Source organism: Rhinatrema bivittatum, chromosome 12 (genome assembly GCF_901001135.1).
Source record: "Rhinatrema bivittatum chromosome 12, aRhiBiv1.1, whole genome shotgun sequence".
Taxonomy (NCBI): Eukaryota; Metazoa; Chordata; class Amphibia; order Gymnophiona; family Rhinatrematidae; genus Rhinatrema; species Rhinatrema bivittatum.
Window position 1 is genome coordinate 49,192,556 of NC_042626.1, and position 20,407 is coordinate 49,212,962.

General features: G+C 44.5%; 1 protein-coding gene across 2 annotated transcripts in view; it reads right to left on the reverse strand.

The window, feature by feature from the left end:
- DDX42 (DEAD-box helicase 42) overlaps nt 1-20,407 on the reverse strand; it is a 95,888-nt gene that overhangs the window by 36,326 nt on the left and 39,155 nt on the right. For both annotated transcript variants that reach the window (XM_029573675.1, XM_029573676.1), the window contains exons 9-10: nt 3,183-3,359; nt 2,597-2,725 (exon numbers count right to left, since the gene is read on the reverse strand). In XM_029573675.1, the coding sequence (XP_029429535.1) occupies nt 2,597-2,725; nt 3,183-3,359 (306 nt within the window). The remainder of the gene's footprint in view (nt 1-2,596; nt 2,726-3,182; nt 3,360-20,407) is intronic.

Consider the following 20,407-nt stretch of genomic DNA (forward strand, 5'->3'; position numbering starts at 1 on the left):
TCCGACGGGTCCCGACGTCCCTTCACTTCCCCAATCCGCAAGCCAAACAAAACGGACCGCGTGGCATTAGGGAGCCGGGCAGACAAAAACTAATGAGTAAAAACAAACCTTTCCTAATGAAATAAAAGAGGGGGAAGAGGGAGGCGCAAACAAAATGCTGACCGAACGTCGTGGCAGGAAAGCTAAAGAGAGACTCGCTTCTATCTTTATTTATAGTGACAGAACACTCCAACCTGCTCTGCTGTCCTCAGACGGGTCCTGAAGCGGTTTGGCTGGGGTAAGTGATCCGGACTCCCCGGTATCACCCCAAGCTGGGCTGCCCTGAGGCAAAGGTAGGGCCCTCGACCCTTAGCTACAGCTGCCTGCAGAACCAGGGGGGATGGTCCCCTCAGGACCTGCCAACCCCCTGGGAGGCTAAGACCATCAGCCAGTTGTTCTCTTCTCACTGTTCCTTGTAATGACTTTTTTTTTTTTAAACTTAATTAATTTAACCAAATAACTACCTAATTTTACTCTGATTTTTTTTTTTTTTAAATGAATCAGCACAGAGTATTGCACCCGGACCATCTGCTGGAGACAGAGTAATACTGGTAGACGGTGGGTGGCACCCTGGTATATATGACAGAGCCAGTCAAATCTTGCTCTGTCTCCATCTGCTGGTGCGGAGGCAAAACCCAGGAGTCTGGACTGATCTGGTACGTACAGGGAAGTAGCGGTGTCAGTAAAACTTTCTCTGTCTCCATCTGCTGGCAGGGTGCAAAACCCACGACTAATCTGAGGTATAAACAGGAACCCCCCCTTCCCCCTATGAAAGTTGTCTCCGCAGCATCCCTAGCCCACCCAGGAAGAGAGGACCCAACTCAGGGATGTAACTGGGGACCTTCCGCATGGCAGTGGACAGCAATGGCAATGAGTCTCCGGGCTGGACTAAAAACATTTTTTTCAGTGTTCTATGGAAATGACAACAGATGCACAGTGCTCTTTTTACTCTTCCCCTGGATTACTGCAAAGCAACAGCTGTTGGGCATTAAGGAGGTGGTTGGACTCTATGGGCCTGTAGATTTCCCAACTAGACCCACTACAAAAATATAGCACTGACAGCACAGATGGTACATTACAAACTAAACAAGGAAATAATGAAAGATTAACACTTTACACAAGAGTGTTTTCTGTCCAAAGAGCTTACAGCCCAAGTAAGGAGAAGAGGAGATGCCTAAGAGATAGGAGGCCGGTGGCATCTGGAGAGGAGGTGCAGTGGTAGATTGCAGAGGTTAGCACTTGCAGGGTTTTTACAGACGCTACTTCCGGTGTGATTTAAAAGCAGGAGGAGGAGAATAGTACAAAGAAGGAAGAGACTGTGACAGAAAAGGCAGGGAAAGTAAGAGTGGGCCAAGGAGACATAATGGATGTGTGTGCATGCAGAGTGGTCTGTGCAAAGCGAGGGGTACAGAGGTGTGCAAGGGAAAATAAAGCCTACATTGATAATTTAAATTATGAGGCACCTTACCCACATAAGAAATAGAAAAAAATAGCTGGGTAAACCTTGTGAGATCAGAGCATTTTTACATCAGTATTACAGTAAGTACGCTGTTACAAGATCAAGTTTTCTAGATTTTATGGATATTATTTATTTAAGGTTTTTTTTATACCGGCATTCATGAACTCGTTCACATCATGTCGGTTTACAGAAAACAGGGGTGCGAATAATACAACCAAAAACAAAAATAACGTGATGAAGAGAGGCAGTTACAATTAACAAGGGCTAATGAACTGGGATTGTAAGAAATAGAGAGAGATAGAGAAGGTTAATTATATACAGGTGTACAATATAAATATGGTGTCCCAAATATACAGCATCTTAGCAGAGAATTTATTAATGGTGCATGTTAGGTGGAGTTCGGGAAGGCTTGTCTGAAAAGCCATGTCTTGAGTCTTTTCCTAAAGGTTAGGAGGCATGGTTCGTTTCTGAGATCTGGAGGATTCTGAGATCTGGAGGATTAAACAGAAGGATTGGACTAAAAGTATGCAAAAAGTTTGGAAGAGAAGTTTAGTACGCCACTGTTATGCCAAAAATGTTTTAATCAGTCAATAAGCCTAAATGGAAATATTCTTTACTTATAAAGATGCCAACAGCACATTTAATGCAGAAGTTTCAAGCAGACATATGTCATACTCATCAGCATCTTAAATTTTTAGGACCTCTTTTTCAAAAACCAAGGTGAACTTTCTAATCTTAGAAATTGTTTAAATTACTACTACAGCAAAGGAAGGGGGCGGGGCAAGGCTCTTGGATCCTGGTAAAGTAATCAAGCAGCATGAAAACTGAAAAATCAGCAAACATTCTTATAAAAAAAATAGAAAAATTGACAGCAGAGGCCATATAAATATGCAGAACACATTCTAATATTATAAGTTACTGAAATTTTGGAACCATTACGATGTATATTGGTTTCAGAATTTAGCCAAGCTATTCCATTCAATTAGAAATTGTCCAAAACGTCTCCCCCCAAATGTTTCTGCAAGTTTCAACAATAAATTAAACAAATCAAAATGTGTTCTTGGAGTACCCCCAACTTCCCAGCTGAGATTTACTCACCGGAGTGCAGACGACTATCTCAGCTCCTTCCTGCAGTGCTTTGGCCTGCTCCCACATACTGCCGCCTCCATACACCGCCACCGAGCGCAGGTTGTAAGCTTTGCCGAAACGTTTGCACTCAGCATGGATCTGAAAAACAGATTCGTGTTAAAAAGGACAAGAAACTCCTCCATCTGGGTGGCCAGGGCTTGAGGCAGTTGGTTTTTGCAATCTAGAATGGCGGGATGTAGGCCCAGATAGTGAAATGCAGGGTGTCCTCACGTCTATTATTTCTACAGTCTTCATAGGAGTATCGCTGCTCCAGCCAGGCTGGGGTGGGACTATTGCTGATTCAGATCATTCCTGAGCCCATGATGCAAAGACAAGTTAATCTTAAAACTAAATGAACTGTGGGCACTCTGACAGCTTAGTGGTTATCAGATTATTCTCAAGTATGAGGCCTGGGTCAATGCCTGCTTCAGGTGGCTGAGCCCGGCTGGAGGTGCCAAGTCCAAAGCTGATTTTACAGTGATGATGGCTATCACTTGCTTTGCCTCAGGAAGCATTCGTCAGTAACCCGCCTAGAACTGTGGAAAGTGGTAATTACCTGCTGGCATAGCTCCCTGGTGGGGCACACAATCACACCGATGGGACCATCCCCCGGCTCCAGCTCCTTCTGATCCATGATGTGAACAAGCATAGGCCAGATGAAGGCTGCTGTTTTGCCACTGCCAGTCTTTGCTATACCAATCATGTCTCTGCCACTCAGTGCTACTGCAACGCCCTTGTAATAAAGAAAAGGCACATCTCTTAGTCACAAATTGCCAGTTGAGTAGACTGGGATAAGCTGGGCTCAGTCACCTTCTCGGTACCAAAACAGCCTCATCCACTGTAATCCATCACCATTTATTTCAAAAGTTTTATAGCCCGCCTATAACAAACCTGCCAAGCTATACAGGTTACAACATGTATAACAATTACAAAAAAATCATATAAAACATTAAACATTAAAGTATTTCCCATTATTACCTAGAAAAAGCAAGTTTGCTTACCATAAATGGTGTTTCCGTAGATAGCAGGATGAATTAGCCATGCTGTCATGGGAACTGTCAATCAGGCCCGGGAGGTGGAGCTTCAAAGTGATGTCAGAGCTTTGCTCTGAGGCTGTGAGTGAGTTCCTGCACTGGAATAGACTCTCCTCAGTCTGATTAAGCAAGCGTGGTCGTAAGGCGGAGTCGACTGTTCAGGGAGGTGGGTGGGTCAGCATGGCTAATTCATCCTATCTACGGAAACACCATTTACGGTAAGCAAACTTGCTTTTTCCCCCGTCGATAGCAGGGCTGAATTAGCCATGCTGTCATGGGAGTTCTAAGCTCCACATCACACTGAATGAAAGTTGTTAGTCTCTGATATCCCTGAGGTGTGATGAAAGTGAGTGACAGTTTAGCATCTTCCACGGTCTGTTGATCCAGACAATAATGGGAAGTGAAAGTATGAAGAGATGCCCACGTGGCAGCCTTGCAGATGTCCAGTGGCGCTACGTGTCGAAGATGAGCCAATGAGGTCGCCACCGCACGTGTTTGATGAGCTGTGGGTTGGGAAGACAGTTTGCACTGTCGTTTTTTGTAGCAGAATTGAATACACTGGGTTATCCAGCTTGAAATAGTATGTTTGGCTACTGGAAGACCCGGAGCATTGGGGCTGAAGGAGACAAAGAGCTGTGAAGGTCTGGTCTGCGAGTTGGTTCGTTGCTTATAGTTCGCCAATGCTCTTTTAAAGTCTAAGGTGTGCAGTAATTTCTCCCGTTTGTTGCGATGAGGCTTTGGACAAAACGTTGGGAGCTCAATGGGCTGGTTGAGGTGGAATTGGGAGATAACTTCCGGTAAAAAAGTTGGACGAGTACGTAGAAGAACCTTATGGTGGTAAAACTGGAGATACTGGCTATAATGTACTAATGCCTGTAATTCACTTATTCGTTGAGCCGACGTAACCGCTGTTAAGAATACTACTTTCCAAGTAAGGAATTTAATATGTGCTGAGTCCATTGGCTCAATTGGTGGTAACATTCGTTGTTCCAGAACCAAATTGAGATTCCAGGGTACTGGAGGCTTGGAAAAGGGCGGTCGAAGATGGACTAGACCCCGCATGAATCTAGAGACGACGGGTGGAGTGAAATCTGTTGGCCTTCATAGAGCCTATGGAAGGCAGCAATGGCATGGAGGTGAACTCTGAGGCAGTGGCGAACCCTGCGGTATACAAGGTGTGTAAATAGTCTAATAACTTGTCAGGTGCACAGGTGAGCGGGTTTCAACCTTTGGAGCCACACCATGTCGCATATCTCTGCATTTGAATTGATAACTTCGTCTAGTGGATGGTTTCCGGGATTCTAACATTATGTCCTGGACTGTGATGGAGAAACCTTGCTCAGAGAAAAAGACCTGTTCAACCTCCAAGCTGTTAGAAGCAGGGACGAGTGTAGCGGGTGGAGCAGAATTCCCTGCTCCTCAGACAGGAGGTCTTCGCGTTGCGGTAGCTGTAGCGGTGCATCTGCTGATAGCTGCAACAGATGTGTGTACCATGGTTGTCGAGGTCATGCGGGTGCCACCAGAATTAGTTGAGCCCCATCCTGCATGCACTTTTGTAGAGTACGTGTGATGAGCGGAACCGGTGGAAACGCATACATCAGTGGTTCTGTCCATGGTATGAGAAAAGCATCCTGGGCATCCCTGCAGGGACTGGGCCACACGGAGCAAAAGCGGGCCACCTTCTGGTTGAATTCGGTGGCGAAGAGGTTTATTGAGGGTCTTCCCCACTTGTGGAAGAGGGTCTCCACCACTTTGTGATGGAGAGACCATTCGTGTGGGTGGAACACGACTCAATTTATCCACTTGAGTGTTGGCAATGTCGGGTAGATAAGTTGCTTGTAACTGAATGGAGTGACTGTTGGCCCACTTGAAGATGGTGAGGGCCTCTTTGCATAGGATCCAGGAGCCCGATCCTCCTTGTTTGTTGACTTAGAACATGGCTACTTGATTGTCTGTATACACCATTACCTGGTGACCCTGGAGGTGAGCAACAAAGGTTCTGAGGGCGTATCGTATCGTCCGTAATTCCAGGAAGTTGATTTGGTAGGACTGCTCCTGTCTGGTCCATTGACCTTGAGTTTGTAGTTGGTTGAGATGTGCTCCCCATCCTTTGCGGGAGGCATCCGTGGCGAGTACTGCATTGTGCAGGAGCAGGATGAACGGGGCGCCCTTGGTGAAAGTTGAGTGTTGTAGCCACCAGACCAGTTCTTGGACCATTCCCACCATTAAGTGTATTTTGTATGTCAACCGCTGTGAATGTTGTTTCCATTGCCTCTTGAGATCCCACTGAATCTGCCTCATATGGAGACTAGTATTGGACACTGTGTGGATCGATGCCGCCATATGCCCCAGGACGGTTAATACCTGACGGGCGGATGGGAATGGGGTGAGCTTGAGACGTCGAAAAAGTTGGCGCATGGTGGACCTTCTGTCCTGTGGCAGAAACATTGTGTTTGACCGTGTGCAGGCAGGCCACTATGAATTGAAGCCGTTGAGAAGGTTGCAGGTGGGATTTCTGGTAATTGACTACTAGACCCAATTTGTTGAGGCAAGTTATTGTGTCATGGAGGTGTTGGCGGAGCGTGGTTGGGGTTGAAGCCACAATTAGCCAATCATAAGAACATAAGAAATTGCCATGCTGGGTCAGACCTGTTTCCAACAGAGGCCAAAACCAGGCCACAAGAACCTGGCAATTACCCAAACACTAAGAAGAACCCATGCTACTGATGCAATTAATAGCAGTGGCTATTCCCTAAGTATAACTGATTAATAGCCATTAATGGACTTCTCCTCCAAGAACTTATCCAAACCTTTTTTGAACCCAGCTACACTAACTGCACTAACCACCTCCTCTGGCAACAAATTCCAGAGCTTTATTGTGCGTAGAGTGAAAAAGAATTTTCTCCGATTAGTCTTAAATGTGTTACTTGCTAACTTCATGGAGTGCCCCTTAGTCCTTCTATTATTCGAAAGTGTAAATAACCGAGTCACATCTACTCATTCAAGACCTCTCATGATCTTAAAGACCTCTATCATATCCCCCCTCAGCCGTCTCTTCTCCAAGCTGAACAGCCCTAACCTCTTCAGCCTTTCCTCATAGGGGAGCTGTTCCATCCCCTTTATCATTTTGGTTGCCCTTCTCTGTACCTTCTCCACCGCAACTATATCTTTTTTGAGATGCAGCGACCAGAATTGTACACAGTATTTAAGGTGCAGTCTCACCATGGAGCGATACAGAGGCATTGTGACATTTTCCGTTCTATTAATCATTCCCTTCCTAATAATTCCTAACATTCTATTTGCTTTTTTGACTGCTGCAGCACACTGAGCCGACGATTTTAAAGTATTATCCACTATGATGCCTAGATCTTTTTCCTGGGTGGTAGCTCCTAATATGGAACCTAACATCGTGTAACTACAGCAAGGGTTATTTTTCCCTATATGCAACACCTTGCACTTGACCACATTAAATTTCATCTGCCATTTGGATGCCCAAACTTCCAGTCTTGCAAGGTCCTCCTGCAATGTATCACAGTCTGCTTGTGATTTAACTACTCTGAATAATTTTGTATCATCCGCAAATTTGATAACCTCACTCGTCGTATTCCTTTCCAGATCATTTATATATATATATATTGAAAAGCACCGGTCCAAGTACAGATCCCTGAGGCACTCCACTGTTTACCCTTTTCCACTGAAAAAATTGACCATTTAATCCTACTCTCTGTTTCCTGTCTTTTAACCAGTTTGTAATCCATGAAAGGACATCGCCTCATCCCATGACTTTTTAGTTTTCTTAGAAGCCTCTCATGAGGGACTTTGTCAAACGCCTTCTGAAAATCCAAATACACTACATCTACCGGTTCACCTTTATCCACATGTTTATTAACCCCTTCAAAAAAATGAAGATTTGTTAGGCAAGACTTCCCTTGGGTAAATCCATGTTGACTGTGTCCCATTAAATCATGTCTTTCTATATGCGCTACGATTTTGATCTTGAGAATAGTTTCCACTATTTTTTTCCGGCACTGAAGTCAGGCTCACATAGAAACATAGAAATGACGGCAGAAGAAGACCAAACGACCCATCCAGTCTGCCCAGCAAGCTTCACACATTTTTTTCATACTTATCTGTTTCTCTTAGCTCTTTGGTTCTATTTCCCTTCCACCCCCACCATTAATGTAGAGAGCAGTGATGGAGGTGCATCCAAGTGAAATATCAAGCTTGATTAGTTAGGGGTAGTAGGGGAAGTAACCGCCGCAATAAGCAAGCTACACCCATGCTTATTTGTTTTACCCAGACTATGTTATTCAGCCCTTATTGGTTGTTTTTCTTCTCCCCTGCTGTTGAAGCAGGGAGCTATGCTGGATATGCGTGTAGTATCAGTTTTTCTTCTCCACTGCCGTTGAAGCAGAGAGCTATGCTGGATATGCGTGAAGTATCAGTTTTTCTTCTTCCCTGCCGTTGAAGCAGAGAGCTATGCTGGATATGGGTTGAAAGTGAAGTATCAGGCTTATTTGGTTTGGGGTAGTAACCGCCGTAACAAGCCAGCTACTCCCCGCTTTGTGAGTGTGAATCCTTTTTTCTTCTCCCCTGCCGTTGAAGCAGTGAGCTATGCTGGATATGCGTGAAGTATCAGTTTTTCTTCTCCCCTGCTGTTAAAGCAGAGAGCTATGCTGGAAATGCATTGAAAGTGAAGTATCAGGCTTATTTGGTTTGGGGTAGTAACCGCCGTAACAAGCCAGCTACTCCCCGCTTTGTGAGTGCGAATACTTTTTTCTTCTCCCCTGCCGTTGAAGCAGAGAGCTATGCTGGATATGGGTTGACCGTGAAGTATCAGGCTTATTTGGTTTGGGGTAGTAACCACCGTAACAAGCCAGCTACTCCCCACTTTGTGAGTGTGAATCCTTTTTTCTTCTCCCCTGCCGTTGAAGCAGAGAGCTATGCTGGATATGCGTGAAGTATCAGTTTTTCTTCTCCCCTGCCGTTGAAGCAGGGAGCTATGCTGGATATGCGTGAAGTATCAGTTTTTCTTCTCCCCTGCCGTTGAAGCAGAGATCTATGCTGGATATGGGTTGAACGTGGTCTATAGTTACCCGGATCACCCCTGGAGCCTTTTTTAAATACTGGGGTTACATTGGCCACCCTCCAGTCTTCAGGTACAATGGATGATTTTAATGATAGGTTACAAATTTTAACTAATAGATCAGAAATTTCATTTTTTAGTTCATTCAGAACCCTAGGATGCATACCATCCGGTCCAGGTGATTTGCTACTCTTTAGTTTGTCAATCTGGCCTACTACATCTTCCAGGTTCACAGTGATTTCGTTCAGTTCGAGATAAGGGAATACGATTATGCCTTGTTGTCTGAGAAACGACACCAGCACTGCCATGCACTTGGTGAACACACGAGGTGCTGTTGAGAGACCAAAGGGGAGTACCTTGTATTGGGAGTGCTGGCTGTGGACTTGGAAAGACAGGTATTGCCTGGAGAAATGATGCATTGGAATATGAGTGTATGCATCCTTGAGGTCTATAGAACATATCCACGCATTGGGTTGGATCAGAGGTAAGATGGCCTTTAGTGATATCATCTTGAACTTTTCTTTGACAATGTATTTGTTGAGGTCCCAGAGATCCAGGATGGGATGGAGATCCCCCGACTTCTTTGGTATGAGGAAGTAAGGGGAATAGAACCCCGTATTCTGTTGGGAAGGAGGAATGCATTGTATCGCCCTTTGCTGTAACAGGGTGGAAATGTCTCTTTCCAATAGGGTGAGATTGGACTTGGTCCCTCTGAATGTCAAATGAGGGAGCTGAGGTAGGGAGGGAAAGGGGAGCCGGTAACCGAGACAAACAATGTCCAGCACCCACTGATCCGTCGTGATGTCCCGCCAGTGTTGGATGAGCGCCTGTATGCCCCCTGCTAATACCTTTTCTGATGGTGGCATGGCTGTAGTTAAAAAGAATGGGCCAGTTTATTGGAGGCGGCCGGCTGTTGAGCTTGTGGGCCCTGTCGGCGGAGACGACCTCTTCGATTTTGAGAAGACTGGTTCTGTGGCCTAGTCTGAGGTTGATATGGAGCAGGTCTGTACAATGCACATGGGCAATATGCTCTCCGTTGGAAAAGTCTGGCTCCTGGGAGGAGCATAATATCTGCATGTCCAAGAGTACGGTTGTGGTGCGGTGAGCGATTGTACCGCCACTGACTGTTCCTTAAGTTGGGCTACGGTCTCCTAGAATCTGGTACCAAACAAATAGTCTCCCTTACAGGGTAAGTTAGCCAATTTATATTGTATGTCATCCCTGATGGAACTTGCTCGAAGCCAGGCCATACGTTGCGCTGCGATCGATGCTGCAGAGGTGCACGAGGAGGCTTCAAACCCCTCATAAACTGTCCTTAATAGAAGATGGGTGGCTTTCTCCATGTCTCGGATTAGGTCCGGGGCTTCGGAAGTGGTTTCCGAAAATTGGGAAATGTCCTTTATGCGTTGGATCAACTCATAGATGTACTGTACAATGTAAAATTGATGATGGTTGATTCTGGCTGCCAGCATTGAAGACCGTCAAACCAGACTCCAGATATTCCAAGGATGGGAGGGCTTGAGACTGCTTTTGCCCATGTTTACGACCCAGCCGAGTTCCTGAAGGAAGGAGGTCACCTTGTCGGTGACCAGCCAGTTCGGGGAGGACAGGGGTACACCCCTGCTCAGATGAGCTTCTTGCAGCCACCACTTAGCCCCGATCAATCATCCAAGTACGGGTGCACCAGGATTCCGTTTTCTCAATGCTGCCGCTACAACCACCATAATCTTGGAAAATGTTCCGAGGGCGGTGGCTAGGCCAATGGGCAGTGCCCGGAACTGATAATGGCGACCCAGTACCGCGAAGCATAGTCAATGTTGGTTTTCTTGACAGATTAGAATATGTAAGTAGGCCTCGGATAGATCCAAGGAGGTTAAGAACTTTCCCAAGTGTAAGGTCATTATCATGGAGTGTAGGGTTTCCGTGTGGAAATGATTCACTCATATTGGATGGCACTCATATTGGATGGCACTCTTGGGGTTCAGGATAGGGAGAAAGGATCCTTTCTTCTAAGATACGATGAAATAGATGGAATAACACCCTGTATTTAACTGGGGCGCAGGTACTGGGATTACAGCCCTCAACCTGAGAAGCTTAAAAAGAGTATTCTTCGCTGCCTTCTTTTTGTGCTGGGAGTGGCAAGGAGACATCATGAATATGTCCCGAGGAGTGCTGTGAAATTCCAGGGCATATCCTTCTCATATGACCTTCAGTACCCATATGTTTGAAGTGATCTCAACCAACTGCTGGTAGAAGAGGGACAGTCGAGCCCCTATCTCCTCGTTCCGAGGGGGGGGGGGGGGTGTTGTCAGCAAAATTTAATTGGGGGGTTTGGGAAGAATCTGAACCTGAGTGCCCCTCTCTTGGGCTGTTGACTATGAAAGGACTGAGTCCTCCCAAAGGGCCAAGACCTCTGAAATGTCAAGTTTCTGTAGGGGCAAAAGCATTTGGAGCCCCTGGATTGACCTCTCATAGGCGAGGGGCGCTGTAACTGCTTTCTCTTATCTTCTGGTAGACGGGGAACTGGAGATTCGCCCCATTTACTGGCCAGCTTTTCCAATTCGCTTCCAAAAAGGAGTGATCCTTTAAATGGAATCTTGTAAGATTTGCCTTGGAGGTTGCGTCTGCTATACAATTCCGTAGCCATAGCTGTCTTCTTGCCACGACTAAGGTCACTCCTCTGGCCGAAGTACAGACTAGATCTGAGCCCACGTCATTTAAAAAGGCAGCGGTGGGTTCCATAATTGCTCTGGAATTCACCCCCAAGTCATCCACCTCCTGAGAGAGGAGTAGGCAGAAACAATCTGTAAGGTCAATGCTACTGTGTCAAAAGCCTGTTAAGGATGGACTCCATCCATCTATCATGCGCATACTTAAAGGCTGCTCCTCCCTCCACTGGGATAGTTGTTTGCTTAGAGACAACACAGACCAGCACATCTACTTTAGGGAAACGCAAAAGCTCTCTCACTGCTGGATCCAGTGGTTATAGAGCTTCTAATGCTCGTCCCCCTTTAAAACTTGCTTCTGGGGCATCCCATTCCAGGTCAATCAACTCCTAGATGGCTTCCAGTACTGGAAAGTAGCAAGAGGCTTTCCGTAGGAAAATCAGAATGGGATTCTTCTTTGGTTCCGTCATAGAGTCCGCCCAAGCAACTGCCAGCATATTCAGGGTCTGGGAAACAAGGGCCAGCAATTCATCTCTATGGAAAAACCATAACATGGTCTGATAACATTCTAAGCCAGGGGGAATTATCCCATCTGCCAAGGAATCTATCCTCCACATCATCCTTGCCATCCAGGTTCCTACCCTTGGTGAGGTGTGGCATGTTTCAAGGTCTGCCGCTAGGACTGGAAGAGGGAGGGCTTACCGGCTGAGGTTCCATCTGGACAAGGACAAGTGAGGTAGCAGACTGCGCTTGTATGAAGGCTTGAAGGCCTTGGAAAAATTCCACCCAAGAGAAGGCAGCTGGGGCCATGCCTAGCTCAGGAGGTACTGGGGTAAGTGCCGCTGAATTTCCCTCTTCCATGGATGACCCAGTCCCGGGGGTACTCAGATCCAGGATACTTCCAGTTAAGGCTTTGGCTAACCCATCCTCTGAATGGGAGGAGCCGGGCTTAGCAAACTCCGGGGAGGCCAACTCTCCCAGGGCTTCTTTAGTGCTGACATAAGTTGGAATCCAGGTCATCCATTTAATGATACTATGGGACGTATCGGTGGATTAACTATGTCCTTGAGTATTTTAGGAACTGTGTATATGGCTGGAATCCGTGGGCATTCTACTACCAAAAACTTTTTTTCTTTAACTGTAAGGCATTTAGAAGACTCGACGATAGTTCTGATTTTTTCCCGTAATGAAAAAGTAGGATCACTATCTAATATGATATAATATTTGGGATCCAATAAGTGAAGTGATAATGCTTGCTTATATTGTTGTACGTCTTGTATCACGACCCCGCCGCCTTTATCGGCGGGTTTGATGACTATTTGAGATGAATGTTGCAAACTATCCAGTGCTTGTTTTTGTGGATTTGTGAGATTATGGAAATACACAAATACACAAGGACATAGTTAATCCACAGATACGTCCCATAGTATCATTAAATGGATCAGTACTTGAAGCACCGGCCATATTTGTTGATCGTTTGTTACAACCTTATGTAAAAGAAATGAAATCATATATACAAGACATCTCATTTTTTGCAAAAATTGCAACAAATCAATAAATGTTCAATATCTACACAGATCACATTGGTTACGATGGACGTCTCAGCCTTATACACTAACATCCCTCAACCCGAGGCATTGCGAGTTATTCAACAATGTTTACAACACAGAATTGATCATACCAGAATAACATCTAATTGCATTTTACAATTTGCAGAAATAGTATTGTACAACAATTATTTTATAGATGGGGAAACAATTTATCAACAGATCCATGGAATCCCGATGGGGTCCCCATTAGCTCCGACCACTGCCAATTTGTACATGGCATACTTTGAAGAAAAATGGATTTACAATTCCGATTGGCAGCAACAAATTATTAGCTGGTATCGTGTTATAGACGATGTGTTCGTCTTATGGCAAGGATCCATGACGGAGCTTAATCAATTTGAACGGTGGATAAATTCTATTGATGCAAATATAAAATTTACCATGCAACATTCAATTGATCGTATAGCTTTTTTGGATGTAATGGTATCTTGCAAAAACAATCAATTCCCTACTACAGTATTTCGTAAAGCTACAGATCGCAATAACTTATTAAGGTTTCATAGCCATCATCCATACACATTTAAATGTGGTTTACCTGTCAGCCAATTCTTCAGGGCTAGAAGAATATGCTCGAATTTGAGTGAATTTGAAATTCAAGCCAAAATTCTCACTGACAGATTCAAACAACGTGGTTACCCTACACAAGCTATAAAAAAGGCTTACAAACGGGCAAAATATTCTGATCGCGAATCATTACTCACTTATAGACCAAAAAAAGAGCATCCAGACACAGTATGTGTTTTAAAACACACTACAGCTACATCCGTTATTTCTAAAGCGATTCATCAGCACTGGCATCTGGTACAGTTACATGAAATATTTCAAAATCATCCTTTAATTGTTACTTCACGGGGCAGTAACTTACGTGATAAACTAGTTCACGCTCATTTAACTCAAAGGACAATCACAGAACTACCAGGACATTATAGATGTGACCATTGCACTCACTGCAAGAATACCATAGAGGGACGAGTTTGGGAACATCCTACTACTCATTACAAAGTATACAGAAAATGGTCAACCAGCTGTGAATCCTCCCACGTTGTGTATGCCATTGTATGCCCGTGTTCCTTAGTGTACATAGGCAGAACTATACGCTGTATAAGTCTTAGGTTAAACGAACATAAGTCTCGTATAAATACAGAAACAGTCAAAGCTCCAATAGTAGCCCATTGTTTACAGTTTAAACATACGTTTTCAGAGTTAAAGTGGACCATCATCGATCAAATACAACAGTCACCTAGGGGTGGCGATCGAATTCAGCTATTAAATCGCCGCAAGGCATTTTGGATTTTCACTTTGAAATCGCAGGCTCCTTCGGGGCTGAATGAAGAACTGGACTGGATTACATTGATTTAAGCTTTTTACGTCATCACGTTCACTATACGTCTGAATAATGATAGGTTAGTCTTTGAATATAAGGATATGGAGTTTAAATCCCTCTAAGCCCGCGACAGCATTGAGCGTTGACAGAGAGCGTCCAACCGGTTCTACCATGGCATAAAAGTGAAGCGTTTCAGCTCGTGTTAACTTGTTGAATGAATACTCGCAGTGAGGGAAGGAGGTTCCTTTACACTTGCTTTACATCCGAGTACACCATAGCCTTTGGAGAGGCATGAACATCTTGAAGAACATCAAGCTCAAGATAAGTAAATCCGACATTATAATATCTGTTGATTTCCCCTGAAGAAAGACCCTATTGGGTCAGAAACAAGGCCTTGTCGGGTGGATTATAGACTTTTAGAGACAGTCGGTGTTATCAGTGTGGTTAGTGAATTTTTAGACACACAGTTGGTGTTACAAACAAATAAAGTGGGACTCTAACTGATCACTGCCATTAAAGAATATACATGATATGTTTTTAAAAGCACCTTGCAATTCACAAAAAATATTTCAAAAAACTAATGAAGGTAGGAGGTGGAATGTTCATGATTAAAACCAACACAAAGCATTACAAATCAGTAATGCATTGAAGTTCTATGAAACTATCCACTTCCCTCTTCAACAATTTTCCTTCGTAATGAACGTTCAACTAAAAATAGTTATTTGAAGAAACAAGAGGATTTTTCAGTCTCTGTTTAATATTCTTAAAGGTACAATTGTAAATTCCATATGGGACACTTTCTATTTGAGTGGTAGGTTTCCGGACCAAGGCAAACCTCTGATAGATCTCGGAAATTGCTTCAGGAATTCTCAACTAGGAGAGGGACCTCTAGGTATCACCATAGGAGACAGCAGGGCTCAATTTTTTTTTCCTCTAATTTAAATGTAGAATTTCTCCTTCCAAAAAAGTACAGCAATCCCCATAGGGAAAAGTACATCCATCTGCTGGAGACAGAGAAATACTGAAAGGCTGAGATCACTGCAGGGGTGTATCTAAGGTGACGTCAGCTTTGAAATCTGACTCAGTCTCCATCTGTTGGCAGGGGAGCATATTTTATCATGCTGAGGACCCCCCCAAGTCTGATGTGATCTTGGTCCACTCCTCGTAAAACAGGAACAAACGTCTCCAACCAGAGGAATCGAGTAGTGGTCTCACAGAAACGCTTCATGAGCTCCTCCAAGTCTTCCCCAAATAGAAGCTCTCCTTTGAAGGGTAAGGCTCCCTTCAAAGACTTGGACCACACATCCGCTGACCAATTCCTTAATCAAAGGAGTCTTCGGGCCAAAACCACAGACGACATAATTCTCGAAGTCATCCAGATGAGGTCATACAAAGCATCTGCTACATATGCAGCTGCTGCCTCCAGACAGTCCACCTGTTTAGTTTCGGATGGAGACAGCGATCTTGTAGCCTGCAACTGCTGCACCCAGCGCAAACTAGCCCTTTACATAAAACTATTGCATACTGCTGCTCGAATGCCAAGCGTGGACACCTAAAAAATCTTCTTGAGATGAATCTCCAACTTCCTGACCAGAATGTCCTTCAGCGCTGCTGAACCCGGTACAGGAATAGTAGTCTTCTTTGTGACCGCAGACCCTGAAGCGTCCACCTTAGGGATCGCCAACAAGTCCAGGGTATCCTCCAATAACAGATACAACTTTGCCATTACACGACAGACTTTCAAGCCTGTCTCCGGAGTGTCCCACTCCCTGACCACCAGCTTTTTCACAGTCTTGTGAAAAGGGAAGGCTTTTGCTGAATCCCACAGGCCATCCTTGACTGGGTCCATTCCCTCCTGATCGGACTGCTCGAGGGACTTTAATCCCTAGCTCTCCAAGAATTTGCGGAATCAAAGGCCACAACTCTTCCTTTCGGCCCAATCACACCACGTTCGGGTCATCTCTCTCTGCCACCGGATCACTGTCTGCTCTCATAGGGTCCAGAACGGCTATACCCTGAGAAGCCCTTTCTGAATCATCGGAGTCAACACCCGGATGGGGAGGAAACTGTCCTCATCCAGAGGGATCCTAGGCTAAGGATCCAGATCTCTTAGTCGGTCACTGAATGGCAGGCTTCTGAGAGCGACCAGGCTTCTTGCCAGCTGCCTTGCACGGCAAAAAATGCCTCGTGCATCAAAAGAACAAATTCGTAAGTGAAAGGGGCAGGATCTTCAGAGGCATCAGCAGAAGGATCCCCATCCCATCCAAACTGGGCTGCTTCCGATCGAAAAAGCCTTGCCCCCACCAGGGACAATGGAGGAGGGAGGTCATCACAACCCTGATACGCCCCTGAGTGGCCCTCAGCCTCGGACAAAATGTCCGACTTTCCCATGCCCGGTGGGGAAGGGACAGCAGACTTAAGCTCCCACGCCTGAACTCAGCTTTGCCTGCTGGACCACTGCGGGCTCAGATGGCCTCGACCCGCCCTCTCCACCGGAGAGGCAGCGGAAGCATAGTCTGTTGTCGGAGAGATGCGCTCGTGCGTCCCCGCACGAGCAACAAGTACTGCCATGCGGCATCGCTGCTGCAACAAGACTTTGATCAGGCCCGACCACGCAGTTAAAAAGAATGTCGGCCATAGGGTTCAAGCAGATCATAAACAAACCTACCCACAGAGCAGGTCACACACTGGACCTAATATTTGTAAACTCTAGCATCTCTCACCCAACTCCACCCAAATGCCAACCTGTTCCCTGGTCTGACCATACTTTAATATCTTCCGCCTTTTTGCTAGAACAAATAAGCAAAAAACCTGTCCCACAACCTGAATTCATATACAGGAAATCTTGCACATCCGAGGAATTACACAATCATCTTGGCCCAGAACTCACACTCATAGACATCTCTTCACCCAACTCAGCCCTCCACTCTTGGTCTATGATAACAGAAACAGCAGCCAACAATCTCTGTCCTCTATCAACAAAAAAACTCGAACACAACTCCTCCAAAAGACAACCCTGGTTTAAAGAAGAACTTCAAAAACTGAAACACTCCCTCCGACAGAAGGAAAGCAAATGGCGGAAAACACCAACACAGACATCCCTCTCTGCTTACAAACTCGCACTCCACCAATACAAAAGCGCTACATTAAAAACAAAAAGGGACTTCTTTGCACAGAAGATCCACCATATTATCTTTGACTCCAAAGCCCTCTTTGCCTATGTATCTAATTTAACGCAAACCATGACTCCTGACATCCCTGCCAACCTAGCTCAAGAAAAATCAGAGGAGTTGGCCCTCTTCTTTAGCAACAAAATCTCCAACCTAATAACACAGCTGAGAACCAACTCTTCAACGCCATCCAACACATACTTCCACCACAACAAAGACATTTCTCTACAATCATTCGAACCCATCACTACTTCTGAGATTCTCTCTATACTGAAGAAAATGAAACCTTCATCTCACCCTTTAGACCACATCCCATCCAAACTTCTCCTGCTAATACCAGAAACAATCTCCAATGCTCTGACAGACATTATTAACTGTTCCCTAGCACAAGGAATCTACCCGGACGACCTGAAAATTGCATCCATCAAACCGCTCTTCAAAAAACCCAACTTAAATCCTAATAATCCTAACAATTTCCGTCCTATATCCAATCTCCCGTTCATAGCTAAGGTAATGGAAAAGTTAGTTAACTCCAGACTCTCAGACTACCTCGAAGAACACAACATTCTGTTCCCATCTCAATATGGCTTCAGAAAAGCTCTAAGTACTGAATCACTACTAATTTCTCTGACCGACTACCTCATCATGGGCCTGGATAAAGGTCACACTTATTTACTGATCCTACTGGACCTATCAGCTGCCTTTGATACGGTTAACCACTCCACCCTACTAATTCAATTAGCAAACATCGGAATAACAGGAACAGCACTATCATGGTTCAAATCGTTCTTAGGGAACAGAAAATACAAAGTCAAAATCCACAACAAAGAATCTCAACACTACTCTTCATCTACGGGAGTTCCACAGGGCTCCTCCCTTTCACCAACACTCTTTAATATATACCTGCTCCCTCTTTGCCAACTGCTAACTAACTTAAACCTTAAACACTTTCTGTATGCAGATGACGTCCAGATAGTCATACCCGTTAAAGAATCCTTCACCAAAACTCTAGAATTCTGGGAAACTTGTCTTCAAAAAATTGATGGTCTCCTCTCAAACCTTAATCTAATACTAAACTCTTCAAAAAGTGAACTCCTCCTAATTTCTTCTGAAAACAGTAACTTCGACACAAATCCTCCACCCAATTTACAAACTCCACAAGTAAGAAACTTGGGAGCTATCGTGGATAACAGGTTAAACCTAAAAGCATTCATAAATCAAACTACTAAGGACTGCTTCTATAAACTCCAAGTCTTAAAAAGAATAAGACCACTCTTCCATTTTCATGACTACAGAACTATTCTACAATCAATAATATTTGCTAAACTAGATTACTGCAACTCTTTACTTTTAGGTCTTCCATCATCTCACACTAAACCCCTTCAGATGGTCCAAAACACGGCTGCGAGAATATTAACTAACACACGGAGAAGAGACCACATATCACCAATCCTCAAAGACCTGCACTGGCTGCCAATTCACTACAGAATCATATATAAGTCCATAACCACTATTTTCAAAGCTGTACATCAACAATCGCAGCTCAACCTTCAAATTCCTCTCAAAAAATTCACGTCCAAAAGACCAATCAGAGAGTCCTATAGAGAAACCCTACAAGTACCACACTCCAAATCCATGAAGCACATAACCGCCAGAGACAGGGCTTTCTCCACTGCAGGACCAACACTGTGGAACTCCATCCCACCAGATTTGCGACAGGAACCATGCCTTCCTACGTTTAGGAAAAGACTTAAAACGTGGCTATTCATGAAAGCATTTCCTGAACTAAACTGAACCTATTCCATTATCAACCAGTTGCCCAGACTTTGCCTTAATCATGGTAATTAACATCCCTACCTCATAAGGGCAATTCATCAATGCTATAAGCACATTGACTGGCATATATGTTCTTTCTATTTAAACCCCTGCTTCTTTTCTCCGATCCAAGTTATTTTATTCCCTTGTTTTATTGTAACTGCATTCCTTAGCCTTCTCTTGTTTTATGTTTTTTACTACTATTATTATTATTATTTATTACTAAATGTTATTTTTTGACTTTGTTCCCTATCCACTTGTTAATTGTAAACCGACATGATGCGATGTTTATCGCGAATGCCGGTATAGAAAAACTTAAAATAAATAAATAAATAATGTGCTCCAAACAGTCCACCTGCACCGCACTGCTAAACAGGTCTGCCGCCCACGCTCTCACTCAGTAGAGCAGCCCCCAACTCTCCACACAGTCTCTCGGCTGTGTAAGGCTTCAAAAGATTCTGCTAAAGAAGCTTTTTTTTTTTTAAACTTTATTAACGCACAAGAGTGAAGAAACCAATACTTCTCTGCTGCTGAAGAGCCAGTGTTCTCCTGTGAGAGTGGGGGGGGGAAGAGGGAATTGGCATCATCAGCTATACTTCCCCCACGGTGACAGGTAAGGGTCCCTGACCCCCTGCTCGTTGCCCTCAATACCAGGAAGGATAGTCCCACCAGGGTCTAACAACCTCCTGGGAGGAAGTTTAGAAGAATCCCCTACTGTTTTTTTTTAAAACTCATCAAGACTGCAGCGATTGCACTTCCACCATCTGCTAGAGACAGAAATACTGAGGAACTGCATGTTCTCTCCGGGTTATTGGCAGTGTCAGTGAAACTTTATCTGTCTCCATCTACTGGAAGGGAGGCATAATCTCAGAAGACTGGACTGATCTGGATATGAACAGGATCGAGATTTAAACAAATTATTCTGTTCTATCCAAAGATTAACTGTAACCATACAGTTTGAAATATGAGTTATTGTAGTCTCAAGGGAGTCCTGTACAGGAAAATACAATTGGAAGTCATAACATATACTGTAAACTCGATCCCTAACTTCTCAATTAAAACACAGAGGACTAGAT